The sequence below is a fragment of the Callithrix jacchus genome, chromosome 11 (assembly GCF_049354715.1).
Source record: "Callithrix jacchus isolate 240 chromosome 11, calJac240_pri, whole genome shotgun sequence".
NCBI classification, from domain to species: domain Eukaryota; kingdom Metazoa; phylum Chordata; class Mammalia; order Primates; family Cebidae; genus Callithrix; species Callithrix jacchus.
The window spans coordinates 88384143-88405081 of record NC_133512.1 but is presented as its reverse complement, the minus strand read 5'-3'; the positions used below and the strand labels follow the sequence as shown (position 1 = coordinate 88405081).

The window sequence follows — 20939 nt, the reverse complement described above, 5'->3', positions numbered from 1 at the left end:
CTGAGGAAGGGAAGTTGCTATACCTCTGAATGAAGATGAACATTTTAATAACCAAATTGAGACGGTTTTGACTCAAAGTGACTATAGGTTTTTTATTAAAGTGATTAGAAAAAACATAGAGCTAGCCAAGTGTTCATTCAGGGGTGGGAAAAGAACTACATCGAATAAATATTAAGAAAAAAGTGAAGGACAAAATGAAATTGCTTTTGAAATTGCATCTCTCAAGTGATACTTATTCGGTGTATTGATTACATAATTGAATTTAAAGAATCTAGAAACACCAAATGTTTTTAACTCATAAACCTTATCTTTTAAGTTTGAAGTGGTCTTCTGAAAGCTAGCTTAAATTTAATGGTGAAACTGGACTTTTGTAAATTTTATTTCTTAATTTAAGTTGATAATAGGGAAAGAAATGTTAGCTTTTTTCCAGTTGTCATAAGACTTTGTGTTTATCTAGTTGTTGGCTTACTGATAATGGCCTAAAAAGGAAAAGTGTGGTTTTTTTCAAGTAAGGAACTGTATGTATTAATAATATTTCTTTAGAAAACATGTTTAATGTTTTGAACAAATAAGCTTGATTTTAATTTTTTTTTTTTTGAGACTGCATCTTGCTCTGTCACCCAGTCTGGAGTGCAGTGGCATGATCTTGGCTCACTGCAACTTCTGCCTCCAGGGTTCAAGCAATTGTACTGCCTCAGCCTCCTGAGTAGCTGGGACTATAGGCACACACCAACACGCCCAGCTAATTTTTGTATTTTTGGTAGAGATGGGGTTTCACCATGTTGGCCAGGATGGATTCGATCTCTTGAACTCGTGATCCGCCTGCCTTGGCCTCCCTAAGTGCTGGGATAACAGACGTGAGCCAATGCACTCGGTCTAATTTAATTTTTCTACTGGTAGTGACATAGATATTTTTTTCTTTCTAGTGGCTATTCCAAAATGACCTGAATTAGGAAAATGTCGCTAGGTTTTAATACATATCTACTGCTATTTTCCATTTTTATGCAATGACTTTGTAGACTAATTATAGAAAATTGCATTTGGTCCTCATTATGTGGGTGTGAAATTAACTTTGTTTCTGATGGACTGACATTTAGCGTATAATTAGGTTGCATTCTTTCCTGGGATTCTGTGAACTATATTTTAATGCCCTTCAGTGAGAAGGAGATAGATGCATTTTTAAAATTTTCTGAAGGCTGTTGTGATTGATCAAACTTTACAAACTGTGAATATTGTGATTTATTTTTACATTAAAAATTTTAGTTTTTTTAATTAAAATCTTTACATTAAGAATTTTTCGAGGAATTTTCTTCTTCTTAGTTATCCATATGACTTCCTTCTGGCTATAAAAAACTTGTAGGAGATTTTTGTGTGTGCATGATTCAACCTGATACTTATTATTTTAAATATAAGTTCCATCAACATAGAGATAATATTTTTAAACTTTTGTTAAAAGTTATTTTAATTGTCAGTATTTCTGATTTTACTTTAAATTAGAAAGATTAGGTGGGTGTGGGGCCTCCGCTGGGAGGCCGAGGTGGGGGGATTACTTGAGCCCAGGAGTTTGAGACCAGCCTGGGCAAGAAAGTGAGATTTCATCATAAATTTTAAAAAATCAAAAAAATTGGCTGGTTGTGGTAGCATACATCTATAGTCCCAGCTATAACGCTGGCTGAGGCAAGATGATTGTTGAGCCCAGAAGGTTGAGGCTGCAGTGAGCTGTGATTGCGCCACTGCATTCCAACCTGGATGACAGAGCAAGAACTTGTCTTGGGGGGGAAATAAAGACTGCGCCTTCAATTCTGATCGTTGAAGGTAGTACAGCATGCAAACTATATTTACATCATTTGCAATATAAAATACGATATTCTTACAGGAAGAAAATTTGAAAGCAGATGTAATGGTATTCCAGGCTAGTCAGCAACTGGGGGGGTCACATTTGCCTCTCACTCACCACTGACATCATGTATAAGCCATTACTCACAGCAATTGGGAATACCATTTGGAAATGTAATCACAAAATCTTCTTATAAATATATTTCTGTATATTTTCATTTCTTACTTCAATACATTTCTCTAATTTTGTTCCAGGCTCGCAGGAAGGAGGTATTTATCCAGGAACGGTATGGGAGATTTAATCTAAATGACCCGTTCTTGGCACTCCAGAGAGACTATGAAGCAGGTGCTGGTGACAAAGAGAAGCCAGTTTGTACCAACCCCCTCTCCATCCTTGAAGCAGTTATGGCCCACTGCAGGAAAATGCAAGAAAGGATGTCCGCACAGCTGGCTGCTGCTGAGAGCAGACAAAAGAAGGTACTGAGACGTTCAAATGGTCATTTTCCCTTCAACATGGTGTCAGATGAAGAGATCACCTCCAAGGTTGTTGTTTGTTCTTAAGTACAACATTTTCAGGCAGCATTGCAATAAGTACTTAGAAGTGCAAGAGGCTGAAAGATTCTTTAAGTCAATGTAACTTCATGTTTAAAATGTAGCTCAAAATAACACTAAACTATAAAGGAAGTATAATAGAAAAATTGTTTCTGATAATGGTTACTTTGGTGCTTTCTTTAAAATCTCTCTCTATATTTTGGACTTCCTCCTGCCTTCTAGAAAACATGCTTAGCTGCTAAGTAGGTTAATCCAGTGATGCAACCAGGACTCTCGGATCATATGGTAACATCCCAACTTATTTTATCCAGCTTGTCTAAAATAGTTATTTGCAATTAGAAATTATTATTTTTTATTTTTGGTGGGGGGAAATGAAAATAATGTGAAGAAAATGGAATACAAGTTTCCATGGTATATCCAGTCTCACAGTGTGTCATCTTAAAGTCCTGGTTAGTGTCAACCTCACCTCTGCGATATGATAGTTGTGTCAGCTGCAGACCACAAGCCTCCTGCTCACATGTGTTTCATTTAAACCAACCTCCTCCCCTCCCCATCCCCCACCATCACACACATATTCCTTTCACTTGAGTATCTACTTCAAAGAGTATAAAGTTCAATAAAAAACTTACCTTGATCAGCTAGAAGGAAATAGAAATTTAAATTTTGTCCTTCCAGTACGCTGCCAAAACTATTGATTCCTTTTATTTGAAAAGAGAGGAAGTTAGAAGTTGATGCTGTGTGGTATGATTAAAATTGAAACTAATGGGCCAGACGCAGTGGCTCACGCCTGTAATGGGAACACTTTGGGAATCTGAGGCAGGCAGATCACGAGCTCAGGAGTTCAAGACCAGCCAGGTCAGCATGACAAAACCCGTCTCTACTAAAAATATAAAAAATTGGCCAGGTATGGCGGTGCACGCCTATAAACCCAGCTATTTGGGAAGCCGAGGCAAGGGAATTGCTTGAACCCAGAAGGTAGAGGTTGCAGTGAGTTGAGATCACACTCCTGCACTCCAGCCTGGCTAACAGAGTGAGACTCCATCTCAAGAACTGAAAAAACAACTAAAACTAATATGTTCTCTTCACCATTATTATTAAAGCATAAATTAAAATGTATCTTTTATTTGGCCTTTTCAGAGAACTTCTAATATCTCATATGTAACACCTGGTTGATGATTAACTTGAATGTACTATACTTATAGATATTTATGATAGATATTGTCATTTCATGTGTGTCTTTTCCCTGAAATTTTATCTTTACATTAACATAAATGCTAGTGTTCTGGTATGGGTGCTGCATAAAAGGAAACATTTTTCTCAGTAAGTTACATGGTAGAAAACCAAAGTACTGAGTAAAATAGTTAAGAAAAAATAGAAGGCTTTCTATAGCTGTAAGGCAAAATCAGACAGTTTAACTCTGGACTTTGAAAACCCTTTACAAAGCCCTGCAGACAACCACTAAGATATCTGGAGGTTTTCAAAACTTTCCACAAACCGTGTAAATAAGAGCCAATGAATTTCAGCTGATGTCACTGAAACTCATTTGTATTTCTTGGATGGGATACATTTCAGTTATGCCTGTAATGTGTCAAATTAGTTATTTCATATAAATTATTTTTGCTGGACTTTATGCTGCATTATAACAAATTAAGAAAACATTTTGTTGTCCTTGAATATATAAAAAATACTTTCCTAAATTTTACTTCTGTTCTGCCTTTAAAAAAACTCATTTCTCTTTTAGGAGAAAAAAAGTACATTTCTAGTTGGATCAAAGAGTTTATTATCTAGCTGATTTTTAAAAAAATCAACTTACATCCTGTTTGTTTCTGAATGACTGGGTTATTTCCAACCTGGCTGATAGTGAAAGGAAGTTGTTTCTGTCCTATGGATCCTGAGAGGCTAATATAAAATGAGCCAGTGGTGAGTCTCCCATATATAATGGGAATACAGGAGGCCTTTATAGCTAAATTCATTGGCTATGTAGTCTCAGCGAAAGGTTTATCTGACACGGTGCTACATTTTATTCTTTAAAATATTATATTTTAGTGGATTATAGTATATGAGAAGAGTTGTAATTTGTACTCTTACCCTGTGTCTTAAAAGGAAAATATCGTATCAGCTGATGAAAGCAAAAACACCAAAATCATCTCTTTAAAAACAAAATTGTCTGTCACCTTTAGTCCTCTGAAAGCAAATATTTTAACCAAATGTCTTCAGTTCCCTCGCATATAAATTGCAGCTTTAGAAATTTAAAAGCCATAAGGAAAAAAATCCATTATTTTAAATGAGTCCAGTTCTTTAAATCACTGCCAGAGCAAATGTCTGGGAAAGCAAAGGCTCCATTATCTATGATTTAAGTATTTATTATCTGACACCAGGCATATCTCTTTGGTAATTCTAAGGCACTTGGCCTGAGCGCAGCTCTGGTTGGCTTCTCAAGGCAGGAGAACAGGGTCCATGCTCATTCATGCCTTGGCTCCTGCTGTGACTACTAATAGGCGGGTTAACTGTTTGGTAATTTGTGTGCCAGGGAAATTTGGGCAAGAGTCAATTTGGCAAATGGACTGAGCCTGTAAAGCCACTTTGAATAAGCTAATGAGTAATCATCATGGGGAACTTTGCCTCCGGTAATCCACTTCCCATTTTAAGCCAATAACCCAGGATGAAATGAAATTTGGAGGTTTTTTTTTTCTTTTGTAATCTTGTCTATCATCTTTTAATGGAATTTCCATTCTAATTTATTTGAACAGTAGGGAGGAAATCTATATTTTCAAACATTTTCTTCACATTTAGAAAACGTAAGTTCTAGCCCTGAAATAGGAAAGACCTTATAATTTAATCAGAACCTTTGAATGTATGTAGCCAAAATAATAACCAGGAAATTCAGAAGGGGAGAAATTCTTTTCACCAGTGAAAGACCAAAAATAGTTGTGTGTGTTAGATACAGCTTCTTCTACGTGGCAGTGCATCATAAATAGGTGAGTTTCATGGCAATAGATGCCTCAGATGGGATTCTTAGTTGTGAACAGATAAGCCAGTGCTCACTGAGAAGGCAGAAAGGGCATTTATTGACTGGTTTACAGAATTAGTAGTTGGCTTACAACATGGTTCAGCATGGCTGGCAAAGTCTAGAGGACCAGCTCTTCCCAGCCAGCATCACAGACAAGTACCCTCTGCAGAGCTCGTCTGCAGCAGAGGATGCTTCTGCTGATAGGAATTGGATGCTGCAGCTTGCTTTTCACCCTGTTGATGCCAGACAGCACCAGTGCCCTCACTGCTCCAGACCCTGAGTGGTCACTCCCTAGGCCCTTCTTTATATCACTAATTTCCTATTTGAAGCCTAAGACTAGTGCATGTCATTTACCAAGCTTAGGCTACACAGAAGACCATGGACATACTTAGCTTCTACAGGGGAGAATCATAAAATAGAGAGTTCTTCTAACACAGGAAGGAGTTTCCAGTGCTAGACAACTGAAGAAATGGACATGGGTCAGAAAAGAACAAAGTATTTGCTTTGTTTCCTTGATTTCATATGCCCTTTTCTTCTTATAAATAATTGCACTTTATTCAGCCATTTGTATTCCATGCTCTCTACTTCATCATATATTGCTTATCACATATATAAAGATATTTTCATTTTAAATTGCTTTCTAGACTTTGATTCAGTAATAATAGGATAATCATATGTAATAAAATTATGCACATGAATGAATATTTAGCTCATTTCTGAGTCTTTTTGGTTGCATTGCTACATTGCAAAATCCATTTTCATTCCCCAGGAGCATTGCAGAACCATTATCAAGGGGGAGTTGGAGATTGAGGTCTGTGGCTCTGAGTAGAAATTTCAAGGACAGGGTAGTTTGCCTGATCCACGTAAATAGAAATGAGCTGGCCGGGTGCAGTGGCTCATGCCTGTTAATCCCAGCACTTTAGGAGGTCGAGGGGGGCAGACCATGAGGTCAGGAGTTTGAGACCAGCCTAACCAACATGATGAAACCCTGTCTCTACTAAAAATATAAAAATTAGCTGGGTGTGGTGGCACACACCTGTAATCTCGGCTACTCAGGAGGCTGAGGCAGGAGAATCACTTGAACCCAGGAGACAGAGGTTGCAGTGAGCCAATATTGTGCCATTACACTCCAGCCTGGGTGACAGAGCAAGGCTTCATCTCAAAACAAAACAAAACAAAACAAAAAAAACCCAAACGTCTGCTTCCAGGGCCACTCTTGAAACTCTAGATTAAGAGGGAGGGGCAGATGAGAACTGTATAGCACAGATCACTGAATGTTAGCCACAGCCCCTTTGAAATTAAGAAAAAAAATGAAAAGATCTATTAATATATCTTGTCGTTATGTATTTATTTACCAGTTTGAGCATATGGGTTGAGTTGCCCAGGGGGAGAAGAGCACAATGGTGCAATGAGCCTTAAAAGATTTTGGGGGAGCACTAGAGAATATGGTTAAATGTTGTAAGAGCGTTTTGTGGTGTAGCAGATATGCACTCTGCTTTCTCAATAAATAAATGGCCATAATTGCTTTCCTCTCGGTGTTCCACTTTGAATTAGAACTAATTGCCTTTACATTGCTGCTGTGCTCCCACCTACATAGTTTTCCCTTTCATTCTATAAAAACATGTGCTTGGTGCCTCTTCATTCATAGCTTTCAGTTTGGGTGCTATTCTTGGAGCAACCACCCACTTTCTCACTACCAGGGAAGTTGTGTTCATTCTTCTGAGCTCTTCCACACAATCCACTGCTTTTTGCAAAAGAGTTTAGTGATACTGCTCCATGCAAAGTTACCCTCAGCCCCTACTTGAAAGTGTTAGAAGGAGATATAAATTTGACAATAACATAACAAAGTCACCTGGAACTCCGTAATTTATGTATTCGTTTTTGGTATGTGGTCCTGCCATCTGATATCTCTCTAAAATTTGTGTCAAGTGCTGCAATCTAATAAGTGGAATTAATGAATTTTCATATCCTTTGTAGTTTCTAGTGTGGTTTCTTATATGCAGTTCAGTACATGTTTTCTCTCCAAAAGTTCTTTAAGACATTGCTTGTGATAGTAGGTGAACAAACCTATACCAAGGTGACTCAAATTTAAACAAGTGTGCATTCACTGCTGTTATACTGACCTGAAAAATTCTTTAAAAAAATTATTACTGGAAACTACTTTACTGATGATAGGAAAACAATATAGGAAAGAATGAATGACTCGGTGGCTATAATGACAGGAGATTTCAAAATTATATGATGAAACTCAGAATGCTTAAGGGATTCTTCTGAGATGTAATGAGCTCACAGTGCCCAACTCCCTATTAAATCAACTCATTTGATCCTTAGGATATTATTATTAACATACAGTAGAGGCTATTATTATTGCATTTTAAGCATGAGTAAGTTAAGATCACAGAGAAGTTGAACAACTGTGCCTGCTGGTTTGAAGACAAGCAGTCGGCCTTCAGAGTCCACATACCTAGCTGCTGTGCAAGGGCGACTTTCCTATAGCCGCCTGGTGGGAGAACTCGGATCTCCTGCTTCTCAAGCTTCCTCCTATATGTATTGTATTTCTTTTTTTTTTTTTTTTCATTTTTAAGGTGTGCACTTTATTCAACTGGTCTCAAGTCAGTGTACAGGTAAGCCCTGGCTGCCTCCACCCACTCCCAGGGAGACCAAAAGCCTTCATACATCTCGAGGGACAAAAAAGGGGTAGCCAGAGGCTAAAATCTTTCAAAATAAAACAAAATAAAAAAAGTATTAAGGCGAAATTTAAAAATTTTTTTCATTACATAATTTACAACAAAAGCAATGCTGTTACCTCCCGTGTGGACTTGGGAGAGAACTGGGCCATTCTCCTTAGAGAGAAATGGGGTGGCTTTTGGGAGGGCAAGGGACTTCCTGTAATAATGCATCTCACGATATTTGGAATGACTTAAAAAAAAACAATGTACACAATCAAGTCCTCGGCCACATTGTAGAACTTTGGGGGATGCTCGCTCCAACCGACTGCTGTCACCTTCACCGTTCCAGTTTTTAAATCCTGAGTCAAGCCAAAAAAAATAACCAAAACAAAACAAAAAACAAATAAAGCCATGCCAATCTCATCTTGTTTTCTGCGCAAGTTAGGTTTTGTCAAGAAAGGGTGTAACGCAACTAAGTCACAGTCCGCCTAGAAGCATTTGCGGTGGACGATGGAGGGGCCGGACTCATCATACTCCTGCTTGCTGATCCACATCTGCTGGAAGGTGGACAGCGAGGCCAGGATGGAGCCACCAATCCACACTGAGTACTTGCGCTCGGGAGGAGCAATGATCTTGATCTTCATTGTGCTGGGTGCCAGGGCGGTGATCTCCTTCTGCATCCTGTCAGCGATGCCAGGGTACATGGTGATACCACCAGACAGCACTGTGTTGGCATACAGGTCTTTGCGGATGTCCACGTCACATTTCATGATGGAGTTAAAGGTAGTTTCGTGGATGCCACAAGATTCCATGCCCAGGAAAGAAGGCTGGAAGAGTGCCTCAGGGCAGCGGAACCGCTCGTTGCCGATGGTGATGACCTGACCATCAGGCAGCTCATAGCTCTTCTCCAGGGAGGAGCTGGAGGCCGCCGTGGCCATCTCCTGCTCGAAGTCCAGGGCGACGTAGCACAGCTTCTCCTTGATGTCACGCACGATTTCCCGCTCAGCTGTGGTGGTGAAGCTGTAGCCGCGCTCGGTGAGGATCTTCATGAGGTAGTCAGTCAGGTCCCGGCCAGCCAGGTCCAGACGTAGGATGGCGTGGGGGAGGGCATACCCCTCATAGATGGGCACAGTGTGGGTGACCCCGTCACCGGAGTCCATCACGATGCCAGTGGTACGGCCAGAGGCGTACAAGGAAAGCACAGCCTGGATGGCCACATACATGGCTGGGGTGTTGAAGGTCTCAAACATGATCTGGGTCATCTTCTCACGGTTGGCCTTGGGGTTCAGGGGGGCCTCAGTAAGCAGCACGGGGTGCTCCTCAGGAGCCACACGCAGCTCGTTGTAAAAAGTGTGGTGCCAGATCTTCTCCATGTCGTCCCAGTTGGTGACAATGCCATGCTCGATGGGGTACTTCAGGGTCAGGATGCCTCTCTTGCTCTGGGCCTCGTCACCCACGTAGGAGTCCTTCTGACCCATGCCCACCATCACGCCCTGGTGCCTGGGGCGCCCCACGATAGAGGGGAAGACGGCCCGGGGAGCATCGTCGCCCGCGAAGCCGGCCTTGCACATGCCGGAGCCGTTGTCGACAACAAGTGCAGCGATATCATCATCCATGGTGAGCTGGCGGCGGGGGCGACGGAACGGCAAGGGCGAGGCTTTGTGCTCGCGGGGCGGACGCGGTCTCGGCCATGCATTGTATTTCTTTCTTACTGCTAAAAAAGTTGAAAATCTTTAATAGTTTGGATTCTTTGTGATTTTATGTCATTCCTTCAAGCCACTTAAGATTGAGAGACACAGATTTTAACACGCTTATTCCCCCATAGCTCTACAATTAAGAGACTATCCCAACGTTTCGAGGGAAAAAATGCCTATCTGATATTGGATCAAAAGACCAGCTCTAAAACCCTTATCCTTAAATGTGTGATCAGCCTAGTTCATGCTTCAAAAAGAGCTAAAAACACGAAGGATTGGGTATTCTAAACACATTCGAGATGTATAAAACTGTCAAGAACAGAGGCCACAGAAAAGATTTTGCCTGAAATGTGTTTTTTCCTATATATTAGGGAAAATGAACATGCAGGAAATTTTTTATTTTAAGTTCCAGGGTACATGTGCAGGACGTGCAGGTTTGTTACATAGGTAAACATATGCCATGGTGGTTTGCTGCTCCTGTTAACCCATCACCTAGGTATTAAGCTCAGCATGCATTAGCTATTCTTGATGCTCTCCCTACCCCTGTCCTGCCCCAATAGGACTCAGTGTGTATAGTTCCCCTGCCTGTCTCTATGGTTTCACATTGTTCAGCTCCTCTTACAAGTGAGAACATGTGGTGTTTGGTTTTCTCTTCCTCCATTAGTTTGCTGAGAGTAATGGCTTCCAGCTCCATTCATGTCCCTGCAAAGGACATAATCTTGCTCCTTTATTTGGCTGCATAGTATTCCATGATGTATATGTACCACATTTTCTTTATCCAATCTATCACTGATGGGCATTGGGTTGATTCCATGTCTTTGCTAATGTGAATAGTCATATAGGAAATTTATAATAATGAGTTGTGACTTGTTAGTTTGATCACCAGAAAAAAAATGTTTATTGTATACATGAATGGTTTGAGAAACTCAGTGGACTCATAACATTTATTAAAATTGAAGCCAGGCTTGGCTGGGCACAGTGGCTCACACCTGTAATCCCAGAACTTTGGGAGACTGAGGCAGGCATATCACTTGAGATCAGGAGTTCAAGGGCCAGCCTAGCCAATATGATGAAACTCTGTCTCTACTAAGAATACAAAAATTAGCCAGCCATGGTCGCATATACCTGTAGTCCTAGCTACTCGGGAGGCTGAGGCAAAAGAAACTCTTGAACCCAGGAGGCGGAGGTTGCAGTGAGCTGAGATTGCACCACTACACCCCAGCCTGGGTGACAGAGCGAGACTCCTCTCAAAAATAAATAAATAAAAATTGAGGCCAGGCTTTTGAACATCAAAAAGCAGTTATTCAAATATTAATCCACCATACTAAATCACTAAAAATCATGTATCATGATTCACACATATTTATTTATTTTTTTATTTTATTTTTGAGATGGAGTCTCGCTGGAGTGCAGTAGTGCAGTCTTGACTCACTGCAACCTCCATCTCCCTGGTTCAAGTGATTCTCCTGCCTCAGGCTCCAGAGTAACTGGGACTACAGGCATGCGCCACCCCGCCCAGCTAATTTCTGTATTTTTAGTAGAGACCAGGTTTCACCATATTGGTCAGGCTGGTCTTGAACTCCTGACCTCGTGATCCACTCACCTCAGCCTCCCAAAGTGCTGGGATTACAGGCATGAGCCATGGTGCCAGCTTTTTAATTTTTTAATGACAAAAATGTAGTTCCTTCTTCAATGCCATTTGGTATCCATTTCTTTAAGAATCTTATTGGCTCTCTTTTATTCCCTTCAGTAGCCTTTTCTGGCTTTCTGTGGTAATGCTTTAAATCTGTAAGTCTCCTGGTGCATTCTTCTTTATCTAGAGAAGATTCTCACCCTCTCTTTACTTATGTCGTTTGATGGATTCCAGAAATACCTTTTTAGATGAGTCAGAACTCCCTTAATACATAAAAGCCATTCTTCCTTGGTCTTTCTTCTTTTCATTTTCAACTTTATTTTGAAGCTTCTTAAAAAATAATTTCAATTTATTTTAGATTTAGGGGAAACATGAAGGTTTGTTACATTGGCATTTGTGTGATTCTGAGATTTGAAGCATGATTGATCTTGTCACCCAGGTATTGAGTATAGTACCCAATAGGTAGTTTTTTGGTTTTTTCCCCTCTCCCCTGTTGGAGTCCTCAGCATCTATTGTTCCTATCTTTTTATCTGTGTGTACCCAATGATTAGCCTCCACTTGTAAGTAAGAACTTGTGGTATTTGGTTTCTGTTCTTGCATTACTTTGCTTAGAATAATGGCCTCCAGCTGCATCCATGCTGCTGCAAAGGACATGATTTCATTCTTTTATATGGCTGTGTGGTATTCCATGGTGTATATGTACCACATTTTTTTTTATCCAGTTCACTGTTGCTCGTCACCTAGGTTGATTCCGTGTCTTTGCTATTGTGAATAGTGCTGAGATAAACATAGGCATGCATGTGTCCTTTTTGGTAGAACAATGTGTTTTCCTTTGGGTATATACCCAGTAATGGGTTTGCTGGGTTAAATGGTATTTCTATGTTCTTTGAGAAATCTCCAAACTGCTTTCTACAGTGGCTGAACTCATTTACGTTCTTATCGACAGTGTATAAGTGTCCTCTTTTCTCCACAGCCTCTCTAGCATCTATTACTTTTTGACTTTCTAGTAATAGCCATTCTGACTGGTGTGAAATGGTATCTCATTGTGGTTTTGATTTGCATTTCTCTGATGATTAGTGATATGCAGCATTTTTTCATGTCTGTTGACTACTTGTGTATCTTCCTTTGAGATATGTCTGTTCATGTCCTTTACCTACTTTTTAATGGGGTTATTCACTTATTTATAGATTCTAGATGTTAGACCTCTGTCAGATGCATAGTTTACAAATATTTTCTCTTATTCTGTAGGGTTTCTTTGGTCATATAGAAGCAATTTAGTTTAATTAGGTCCCACTTGGCAATTTTTATTTTTGTCGTGATTGCTTTCAAGGTCTTAGCCATACGGTTTTTTTTTGGCCAATGCTGAAGTCCAGAATGATATATTCTAGGTTTTGTTCTAGGATTTTTATAATTTGAGATGTTATGTTTAAATATTTGGTTCATCTTGGGTTATTTATTTTATATGGTGAAAGGTGGGGGTCCAGTTTTGCTCTTCTGTATATGACTATTTTGAAGCTTTCAAAAGAAATCCTTCCTCCTCATACTCAAGTGATTACCATATCTATTTCTTACATAATTGTAATTTCCCTCTATTGTAGTACTGCTTACATTTTCCAAACTTTTAATTTTGATATAATTTCAACCTTACAGAAAAGTTGCAAGAATAGTACAATAACAGTGTTCTTTACCTAGATTCACAGTTGTTTATATTTTTTCCTTCCCCCTTTACACACATGCACATATGTACACATGCACACACACACAGATTTGTTTCCAAACCATTAGAGAATAAATTAGAGACATAGTGCTTTTTTACTCTAAAATATGTTGATGTATATTTCCTAAGAACAGGGACAATCTTTTATATAATCACCATTCCGTTTTTTAAAATCAGGAAATTTATCATTGAAACAGCATTTTTTTCTAATTTAACATATTCATTTTCCCCTAGTTGTTCCAGTAATGATTTTTGTAATAATTATTTTCCTAATTCAAGATCAGGCATTGCATTTAATTGTTGTTTCTCTTTTGTTTCCTTTAAGCTGCAACAGTTCTTCAACCTTTCTTTGCTTTATTTACCTTGATATTTCTGAAGAGCATGGGCTAGGTATTTTGTAAAACGTCACTCAATTCAAATTTGTTTAATGTTTCCTGGTGATTTTATTCAGCTTTTGGATTTTTGGTAGAAATACCATGTCTGTGATGTTGTGTTTTTATTAGTTTGTAAAATTCAAAAGGCATATGTTGTTGATTTTTTTCCAAAACCAAATCATGTGATTGATTGATAGTAATGATCACCTGGTTAAGGTGGTGTCTCTCAGTTGTCCTCACTGTTTAGTTCTTACCTTTTCTTTTGTGTTAGTCAGTAGTTTGCGGAGAAATATGTTGAAATTCTTTAAATTTCTTATTCATTAAATGTTCACCTGCTAGTTTTAGAATCCACTGATGATTTTCCAGCCTCCATTGCTCCTTCTACATTTTTGATGTGTCATTCTACTGTAAGGAAAAGCTTTCCTTTCTCCCCGTTTACTTGTTTATTACATCAGTGTGGAGTCACAGATGCTTATTTGATAAGTTAGAAACTTACCATCACTATCTGTATATTCTTCTCATCATTTTTGAGCATTTGAGCAAGGTACTCCATGTTGATTTTGTGTTTTCTTTAACCCAATGCTTGGAATTAGCTGTTTCTTCCAGGAGCATTGAGTTTCCTATTTGATGGCAGACAACACTTAGCAACCAGTCTGGAGCTAGGAAATTATATATATTTATGATATTCATAGGTACCCAAAAACATAGCTATATTTTGTCTGTCTCTCTATGTATCAAGCTGTCAGTATACTGACACTGACATTCCTGACTCTAATTCCAAGCTTTAGCGTATGTGCCAGTTCTTTTTCTATTTATTACTCCTTTTTTCCACCAGTGAGAAACCCGATTTTCACTGTACTTCAGTATATTTACTCATTTACTCACGTGTGGAACACACAGAGTAGTTTCAGAATTAATTACTCATACTGCTGTATAAAGCCAAAATAGAAACCTGGAATTTGATATTCACAGATTTTTAAGGCAAAGTTGACAGGAAGTAGAATTCATATATCTTATGTTTAAAAATTAATGAGTTTTGAAAATGCATACACCTGTGTAATGTGTACATCCCCTGACCCTACCAACAAGATATAGCATATTTCCATTGTCACATAAAGGTTCCTGGAGTATCTCTCCAATAAGTCCCTTCCCCAACTCAGGCAACTACTAAGCACTATTCTGATTTTTTTCATCATGAATTAGTCTTAACTGTATTAGGTAAATGATGACTATTGTTTTGTGGTTAGTATGCCTTAAATTCAGGAGCTGTTAGTCTTCTGCCTTTGTTTTGTTTTATCAAAATTGTTTGGCTAGTCTAGATCCTTTGGTCTTCTCTACGAAAAACAATTAAAGGCAGTTTGGTTTCTCTGAAAGTTTGCATGGGTCGAAATTTCACTGAATCTATAGACTAATTTTGTGAGAACTGACATCTTAGTAAAATGAAGTGTTCCAATCCATGATTGTAGTATATTTCTCCGATCATTTAGTTCTTTTATTTCTCTTAGCAACATTTGGCTTCTACCGCCAACATTTGGCGGTCTTAGAAGTCATTTGTTGCTGTTATTTATATTTTATTTTTTGATGCTATTGTAAATCTCATTATTTAAGAATTTCGAATATTTGTTGTTAATGTGCAGGTATTCAGTTGATTTTTGTACGTTCATATGATATTCTGTAATCTTGCTATATTACTTAGTTCTAGCCATTATCTTGTATATTCATGATTTTCTAGGCTAAAAATATAAAACCATGTGATCTATAAATAGAGAACGTTTTACTTCTTCATTTCCAAATTGCTTGCCTGGCTTCCTTTTTCTTCTTCTTCCCCACCAGTGCCCTGGAATTACTGCAGTCGCTAGGACCTCTGGTACAATGTTGAATAGAAGCATGAAAGTAGACTTTATTGTCTTTTTCTCTTTCTTAGGGAAAAATATTTCATGTTTTATCATTAAGTACAATGTTAGCTGTGCTTTTTATAGATGCCCTTTATCTCATTTGAGGTTTCGTTCTGTTCTTACATTGTTGAAAGTTTTTTTTTTAGTCATGAATGGTTTTGATTTTAAAAACCAGTTTATCTGTTGACATAATCCTGGTGTTTCTTTCTTTTAATATAAAGAATTACACAGATTGATTTTCAAATAGTAAATTAACATAGATCCCTGAGTTAAATCTTACATGGTCACCTTTTTATTACTCTTTTTATATATAGGTGGATTTCATTTCCTTGTATTTTGCTAAGGAGTTTTTTGTCTGTGTTCAAAAGAGATTTTTTTTTCCTGTAAATTTTTAAAAAATATCTTGTTTTGTTTAAAGGCAATTTTTTGTTCATAAAATGAATTGGAAGTATTTCTTTCTCTGTTTTCTGAAAGGGTATGTGTAAGTTTGGCATTTTTTTTTTTTTTCATGTTTGCTAGAATTCATCAGTAAAACCTTATAAGCAAGTAGTTTCCTTTGGGGAAAAGTTTTTAATCATGATATTATTTAAAAAGTTTTTAATCGTGATACTGTAATTTTAAAAAAATAAAGCCATTCCAATTTTCTGTGTCATTTTGTAATTTCTGAAAGTGTATGTTTCAGAAGAATTTGTTTTTTTTTAATTTGTTGAATTTATTGGCACAAAGTTATTATCCTTTTAATACTTGTTTATTCTGTAGTGATATACCCGCATTCATTTCTGATATTTGTAATTTGTGTCTTTCTCTATTTCTAAATCTGGTTCTCTACATATTTAGCAATATTATTAATCTTTTAGATGAGACACAACTTTTGGCTTTGTTAAAAATTCTCTATCATTTATTTCTTCTGTTTCATCAATTTCTTTGGTATTTGCTTCCTTCTACTTACTGTGGATTTAATTTGCCTATCTTTTCCTAGCTTCTTAAGGTGAAACTAGGATAACTGATTTGAGGCAGCTCTTCCAATGTAAACATGTAAAGCCATAAATTTCTCTGTCCTCTGCTTTTGCTGCTTTTAGATGTTCTGCTTTCACTGAGTCCCACCAATTTTGGTATGCTGTGTTCTTATATTCATTCAGCCACAAATATATTCTAAATTACTTTGTGATTTTCTCTTAACCCGCCTTACTATTTAGCAATATATTGTTTTACTTTTGAATTTTGAGGTTTTCTTAATATCTTATGATTTATTTCCAGTTTAATTCTGCTTCAGTCAGAGAACACATTCTATAAAATTTTAACCTGTTGAAATCTGTTGGTTTGGCAGTTCTCAATACCTCAGCAAGTGTGTTTGAAAAGCATATCTTTTGTAGCTTTGGTATATTGTACCCTATAAATATCAATAGCCAGGTGATTTTTGTAATGTTTTCAGATATACTATTTATATTTTTGCTGAGCTTTTTAATCTAGGTTTTTAAAATGAGATATTATTATTATTGTAGATTTGTCTGTTTTCCCTGTATGTCTGTCAAATTCTGCTTTGTATATTTTAGAGAAAATCATTGCCATCATTTTTGTTGTAGGTTCTCTATATGAAATTTGTCTTTAATTTTTTGGCTGATTTTAAGATTATTTATCTTTCTTTTCAGCAGTGTTACTATGATGTGCCTAAGTTTAACTTTCTTTATATTTTTTTGCTTTGGGTTTGCTGAGCTTCCTGGATTTGTATGTTTTCTTTTTTATCAAATTTATAAGTTTTGGGGCCATTTTTTTCTAAGATATTTTTCTTCCCCATTTCCTTTTTTCTCTTTTTGGATCTCCGGTTCATGGAATTTAGACCAGTTTATATTGCCCTAGATATAAATGAGATGCTGTTCATTTTTTTTTCAGTCATTTTTTCCTATGCTCTTCAAATTGGATACTTTCTTTTCCTTTATTTTCAAATTCATTATCCTTTATATTCTCTTTCAAATCTGCTGTTAAGCCCATTCAGTGAACTTTTTGTTAGTTTAGATATTATACTTATCAGTCCTGTTTGTACATCTGGTTCTTTTTTACAGTTTTCATTTGTATGCCAAGATTCCTCTAATTTATTATGACCATATTTTCTTTGAAAATGGCTGGCTGTTTTAAAATCCTTGTCTGCTAATTCCAATGTGGATAATCTTGGGCCAGTTTTTATTGACTACTTTTCTCTGGACTATGACTCACTTTTTCTTAATTTCTTTGTATGTCTAGTAATTTCTTATTGTATACTGAACACTGCAGATGATGTGGTACAGACTCTGGTACAACTGCTGAAGGGTCGTACTTTGTTCTAGTATTTGCAGTTGGCAGCATCTGAGGTCTTTGCTCAGCTCTCTCAGCCATTCAGTAGCCACCTTCTACCATTCTCTGGGGTCTCTCCCATGAATGTGTAATTCAAGGATCAACCAAGAATGCTGATAAATCATGGCAACCTCAGTTTCATCTTCTGACTCTTCAAGCCCACATGACCAGTGCATTGTATTTGAGCTTCAGCTGCCAGTGCTACCGGAATAGAGAATTGCCTCCAGCTGAACAGCTACACAAAGGCAAATCTCATCCAATGCTATGGCCTCCTTTCTTATGGGAGGGTTTACCCCTTTCTGATTTCTACCTCTTTTATTGCTCTCAAGAGCCTTCAAATCACTATGTTTTACATGTTTTTCAAGGATTTATAATAATTATCTGCAGGAGAATTGATCTAATAAACATTGCTTCTCCATTACTGATAGTAGAACTTTCTTTGATATGTTTAATAATTGAAAACTACATGAAACATATCAGAGAAAGTTCTACCAATAATGTTTCATATATTTTTCAATTATGAAACATATCAGAGAAAGTTCTACTACCAGTATTGGAGAAGCAATGTTTATTAGATCCCATCTAACTAATAAAAACATTCATCTACATGTTTAATAAGGTGTATTCTCTAGATCTTTGTATGCCTCTAATGTGTTTTCAGAGGAAGAACTATAGTGCAAAGTCACACACACATTTTAAAATAATACAAATAGCTATTATGAATTGAAAATTTAGTATTTTTTAGTGCCAGGGACTACCCTATGTGCTTTACACGTGTTGTCTTATTTAAAAGCATAAAATAACATAATTATTAGGACCATACAGAACCAAACTTTAGAGGGAGAACTTACCAAAGTCACACAGCTAGTAAGTTTGAAATCAGAATTTAGTACTATGTCTCTTTTTCTCTTAAGTACACATACTTTCTCTCTGAGCTTAAATGGTCAAGGAGTTTTTAATGTAAAAATTATTTTTAAAGTATGGGAGTACGTTTACATACTGACTGAAAGGCTCCTGTAGAGAAACAGGAGTTTAATATTTTAAAAGAGTAACATGATAGCTAATGGAGTGAGTCCCAGAGGTGATGGGAGAGAATGAAGTTAATTGCTGAAGGAAAGTTCAGCATTGAACAGATGGAAAGCTTTCTTCCTTAGATTGAAGGGAAGGACATATGGATTGGTGTGCCTATGAAGAAGCTTAAAGGAGGAGATAGGATGATAGGGAGAGTGAGTTAGTTTGAATGTTTTTGATAAAGGAGTCTGTAAAGAGAGACTAAGAGTCAGTTGAGTGGTCATTGGGTCAAGATTTGGGGAAAGGCAAAGGTTTGAAATATCCCTTGTAGTAAATGGCAGAGGAAGCTAAATAAAGTTGGGTAGAGTGATTGATGGTTGGAGGTCAAAGGTTAATTGAGTTTGGAGCCATATGTTTATATGTATGTCAATTGTGAGGTTTCCTCTGCTTGGCTATCTGTGGTAAGATTTTTGTTTTAAGTCATGCATTAGTCTGAGATAGGATTTACAAAGCTCAAGTGATGGAGGACAAAGAAAAGAATTACAGATGCTTTTATAATAGTATAGTTTTCTGTATAAATTCTGACATTAGCTGAGTTGCTCTCTACTTGGAACTCTTTTTTCAATTTGATTTTGAAAGATGATCATCCACAGTGCAGAATTACTGTGGACAAAATGTGAGATATGGTGAGAAAAACTTGAAACAAGCAGAACTCCGAGTGATTACCATGACTCTGACACTTATTAGCTGGATGACATGAAAAAAAAAAACACTAATAAGGCCTCTAGAAATTGTTTTGTAAAATGAAGGTAGCTCTTAAAATTCTCTACCTTCAGAGGCAGATGATAAAACTTGTATTTTAATAGCAAGCTGAAAATTGACCTAGTTTATGTTTTTCTTACATTACTGTAAATTTTTTTTTGTTGGGGTTAGTATAAAATATGATTTAAATTTTCTTACTAGTTCTAATTTTGCATATGCCTTCTAACAGCAGTCCATTATTTGGTGCATTTAAAAAGAGTTCAACATGTTTTAGTTAATATGTCAAATCTGTGCAAGGCACCCATGTGAGTAAGATACACATATGAATGCAGTATATGACATTATCGTTCCCCAAATCTTACCTAATCTACTTATGAAATTGCTCCCAAAATTTCATTCAGTAGAATAAAGTATATGTGTAATTATTCTTGAGGAATAATCTCTATTCCTGATCATCTATTTATGGGACACATGCCAATGCTATTTAGCAATTGTTTGTCAAAGCAGGAGGCAGCCCAGAGTAAAGAAACGATATCTCTGACCACCAGTTGGATAGCAAGCCATTTTCTACTTTTGATTCCATGACTCCATGACTGACTGAGGGGAACAGAGTTGTGGATTTTTATAACAGGGTAAGGAACAGCAGTACATCCTCATGACTCATAGATCATAAGAGTGTCTTCTTCCTCTGTTATTGATGACAAAAATTCGACTCAAATAAGTATGACTCTCTTGAGAGTATATTTGTGTTTAACATCTAGAGGAGAATGTAAATCTATTCGTGTCTTTATAATCAGGTAGATCTACTTTAACCTTTAGGAACCATAAAGGCCCATTAGACTGCCAGGGGAATATTTCACTAGTTGGGCAAGGAAGGCGTGTGAGCCAACCTGGCTTCTGCATACCAGCTGGGGGTGTGTCCTTTGTCCTTCATGAGCCCCTCATGACAGATGCTCCCCTGGAGTGAAGCAAGAAATCTGCAAGAATATGTTAGACTAGTGTTGCTGTGAGGTTGCCCATGTATCCAGAAAGCCCATTAATAACCGAAGTTCATTGTAATCAGTGGATCTGTGTTAATTTCAGCTCATTCATTCATTTACAATTTATTAAGCACCACTGTGTGCCAGCCACTGTTCTGTGTCTAAAAGACACAGTCCCTGCCCTCAGTGAAGTCACATTCTAGGTTGGGGGGGTGGGGGGTGCAGGCAGGTAGTGAAAAAAGGGTGATCAACACAAGGGTGGGAGGGACTGTTATTTTCCACAGGGTGGTGATGGAAGCCCTCACTGTAAAAGTGACAGCTGAGCAGAAGCCTGGAAGAAATGAATGAGCCAACCTCTTATGCTTTCGGGAGCTTTTGTGTATGTTAGAAAGCCCCATCTGGAGAGAGAGAGGCTTTAAAAACTCCCTCTCTAGGTTGATCAGTTAGAAAAAAGGATTCTGCTCTGGAAAGCACCAAT

The 20939-nt window shown here is 37.5% G+C and overlaps 2 protein-coding genes across 11 annotated transcripts in view; one reads left to right on the top strand and one right to left on the bottom strand.

The window, feature by feature from the left end:
* CTTNBP2 (cortactin binding protein 2) overlaps positions 1 to 20939 on the top strand; it is a 166895-nt gene that overhangs the window by 60019 nt on the left and 85937 nt on the right. For all 10 annotated transcript variants that reach the window (XR_013524091.1, XR_004728092.3, XM_078343266.1 and 7 more), the window contains exon 3: positions 2092 to 2313. Coding sequence is in view for 5 of the 10 variants with exons in the window: in XM_035254209.3 (XP_035110100.3) it covers positions 2092 to 2313 (222 nt within the window). In the remaining 5 variants the exon portion in view is untranslated. The remainder of the gene's footprint in view (positions 1 to 2091; positions 2314 to 20939) is intronic.
* Positions 8061 to 9757, bottom strand: LOC100412618 (actin, cytoplasmic 1). The gene has a single exon (XM_002751780.7). The coding sequence runs from the start codon at positions 9681 to 9683 to the stop codon at positions 8556 to 8558; it is 1128 nt and encodes a 375-aa protein (XP_002751826.3). The 5' UTR covers positions 9684 to 9757; the 3' UTR covers positions 8061 to 8555.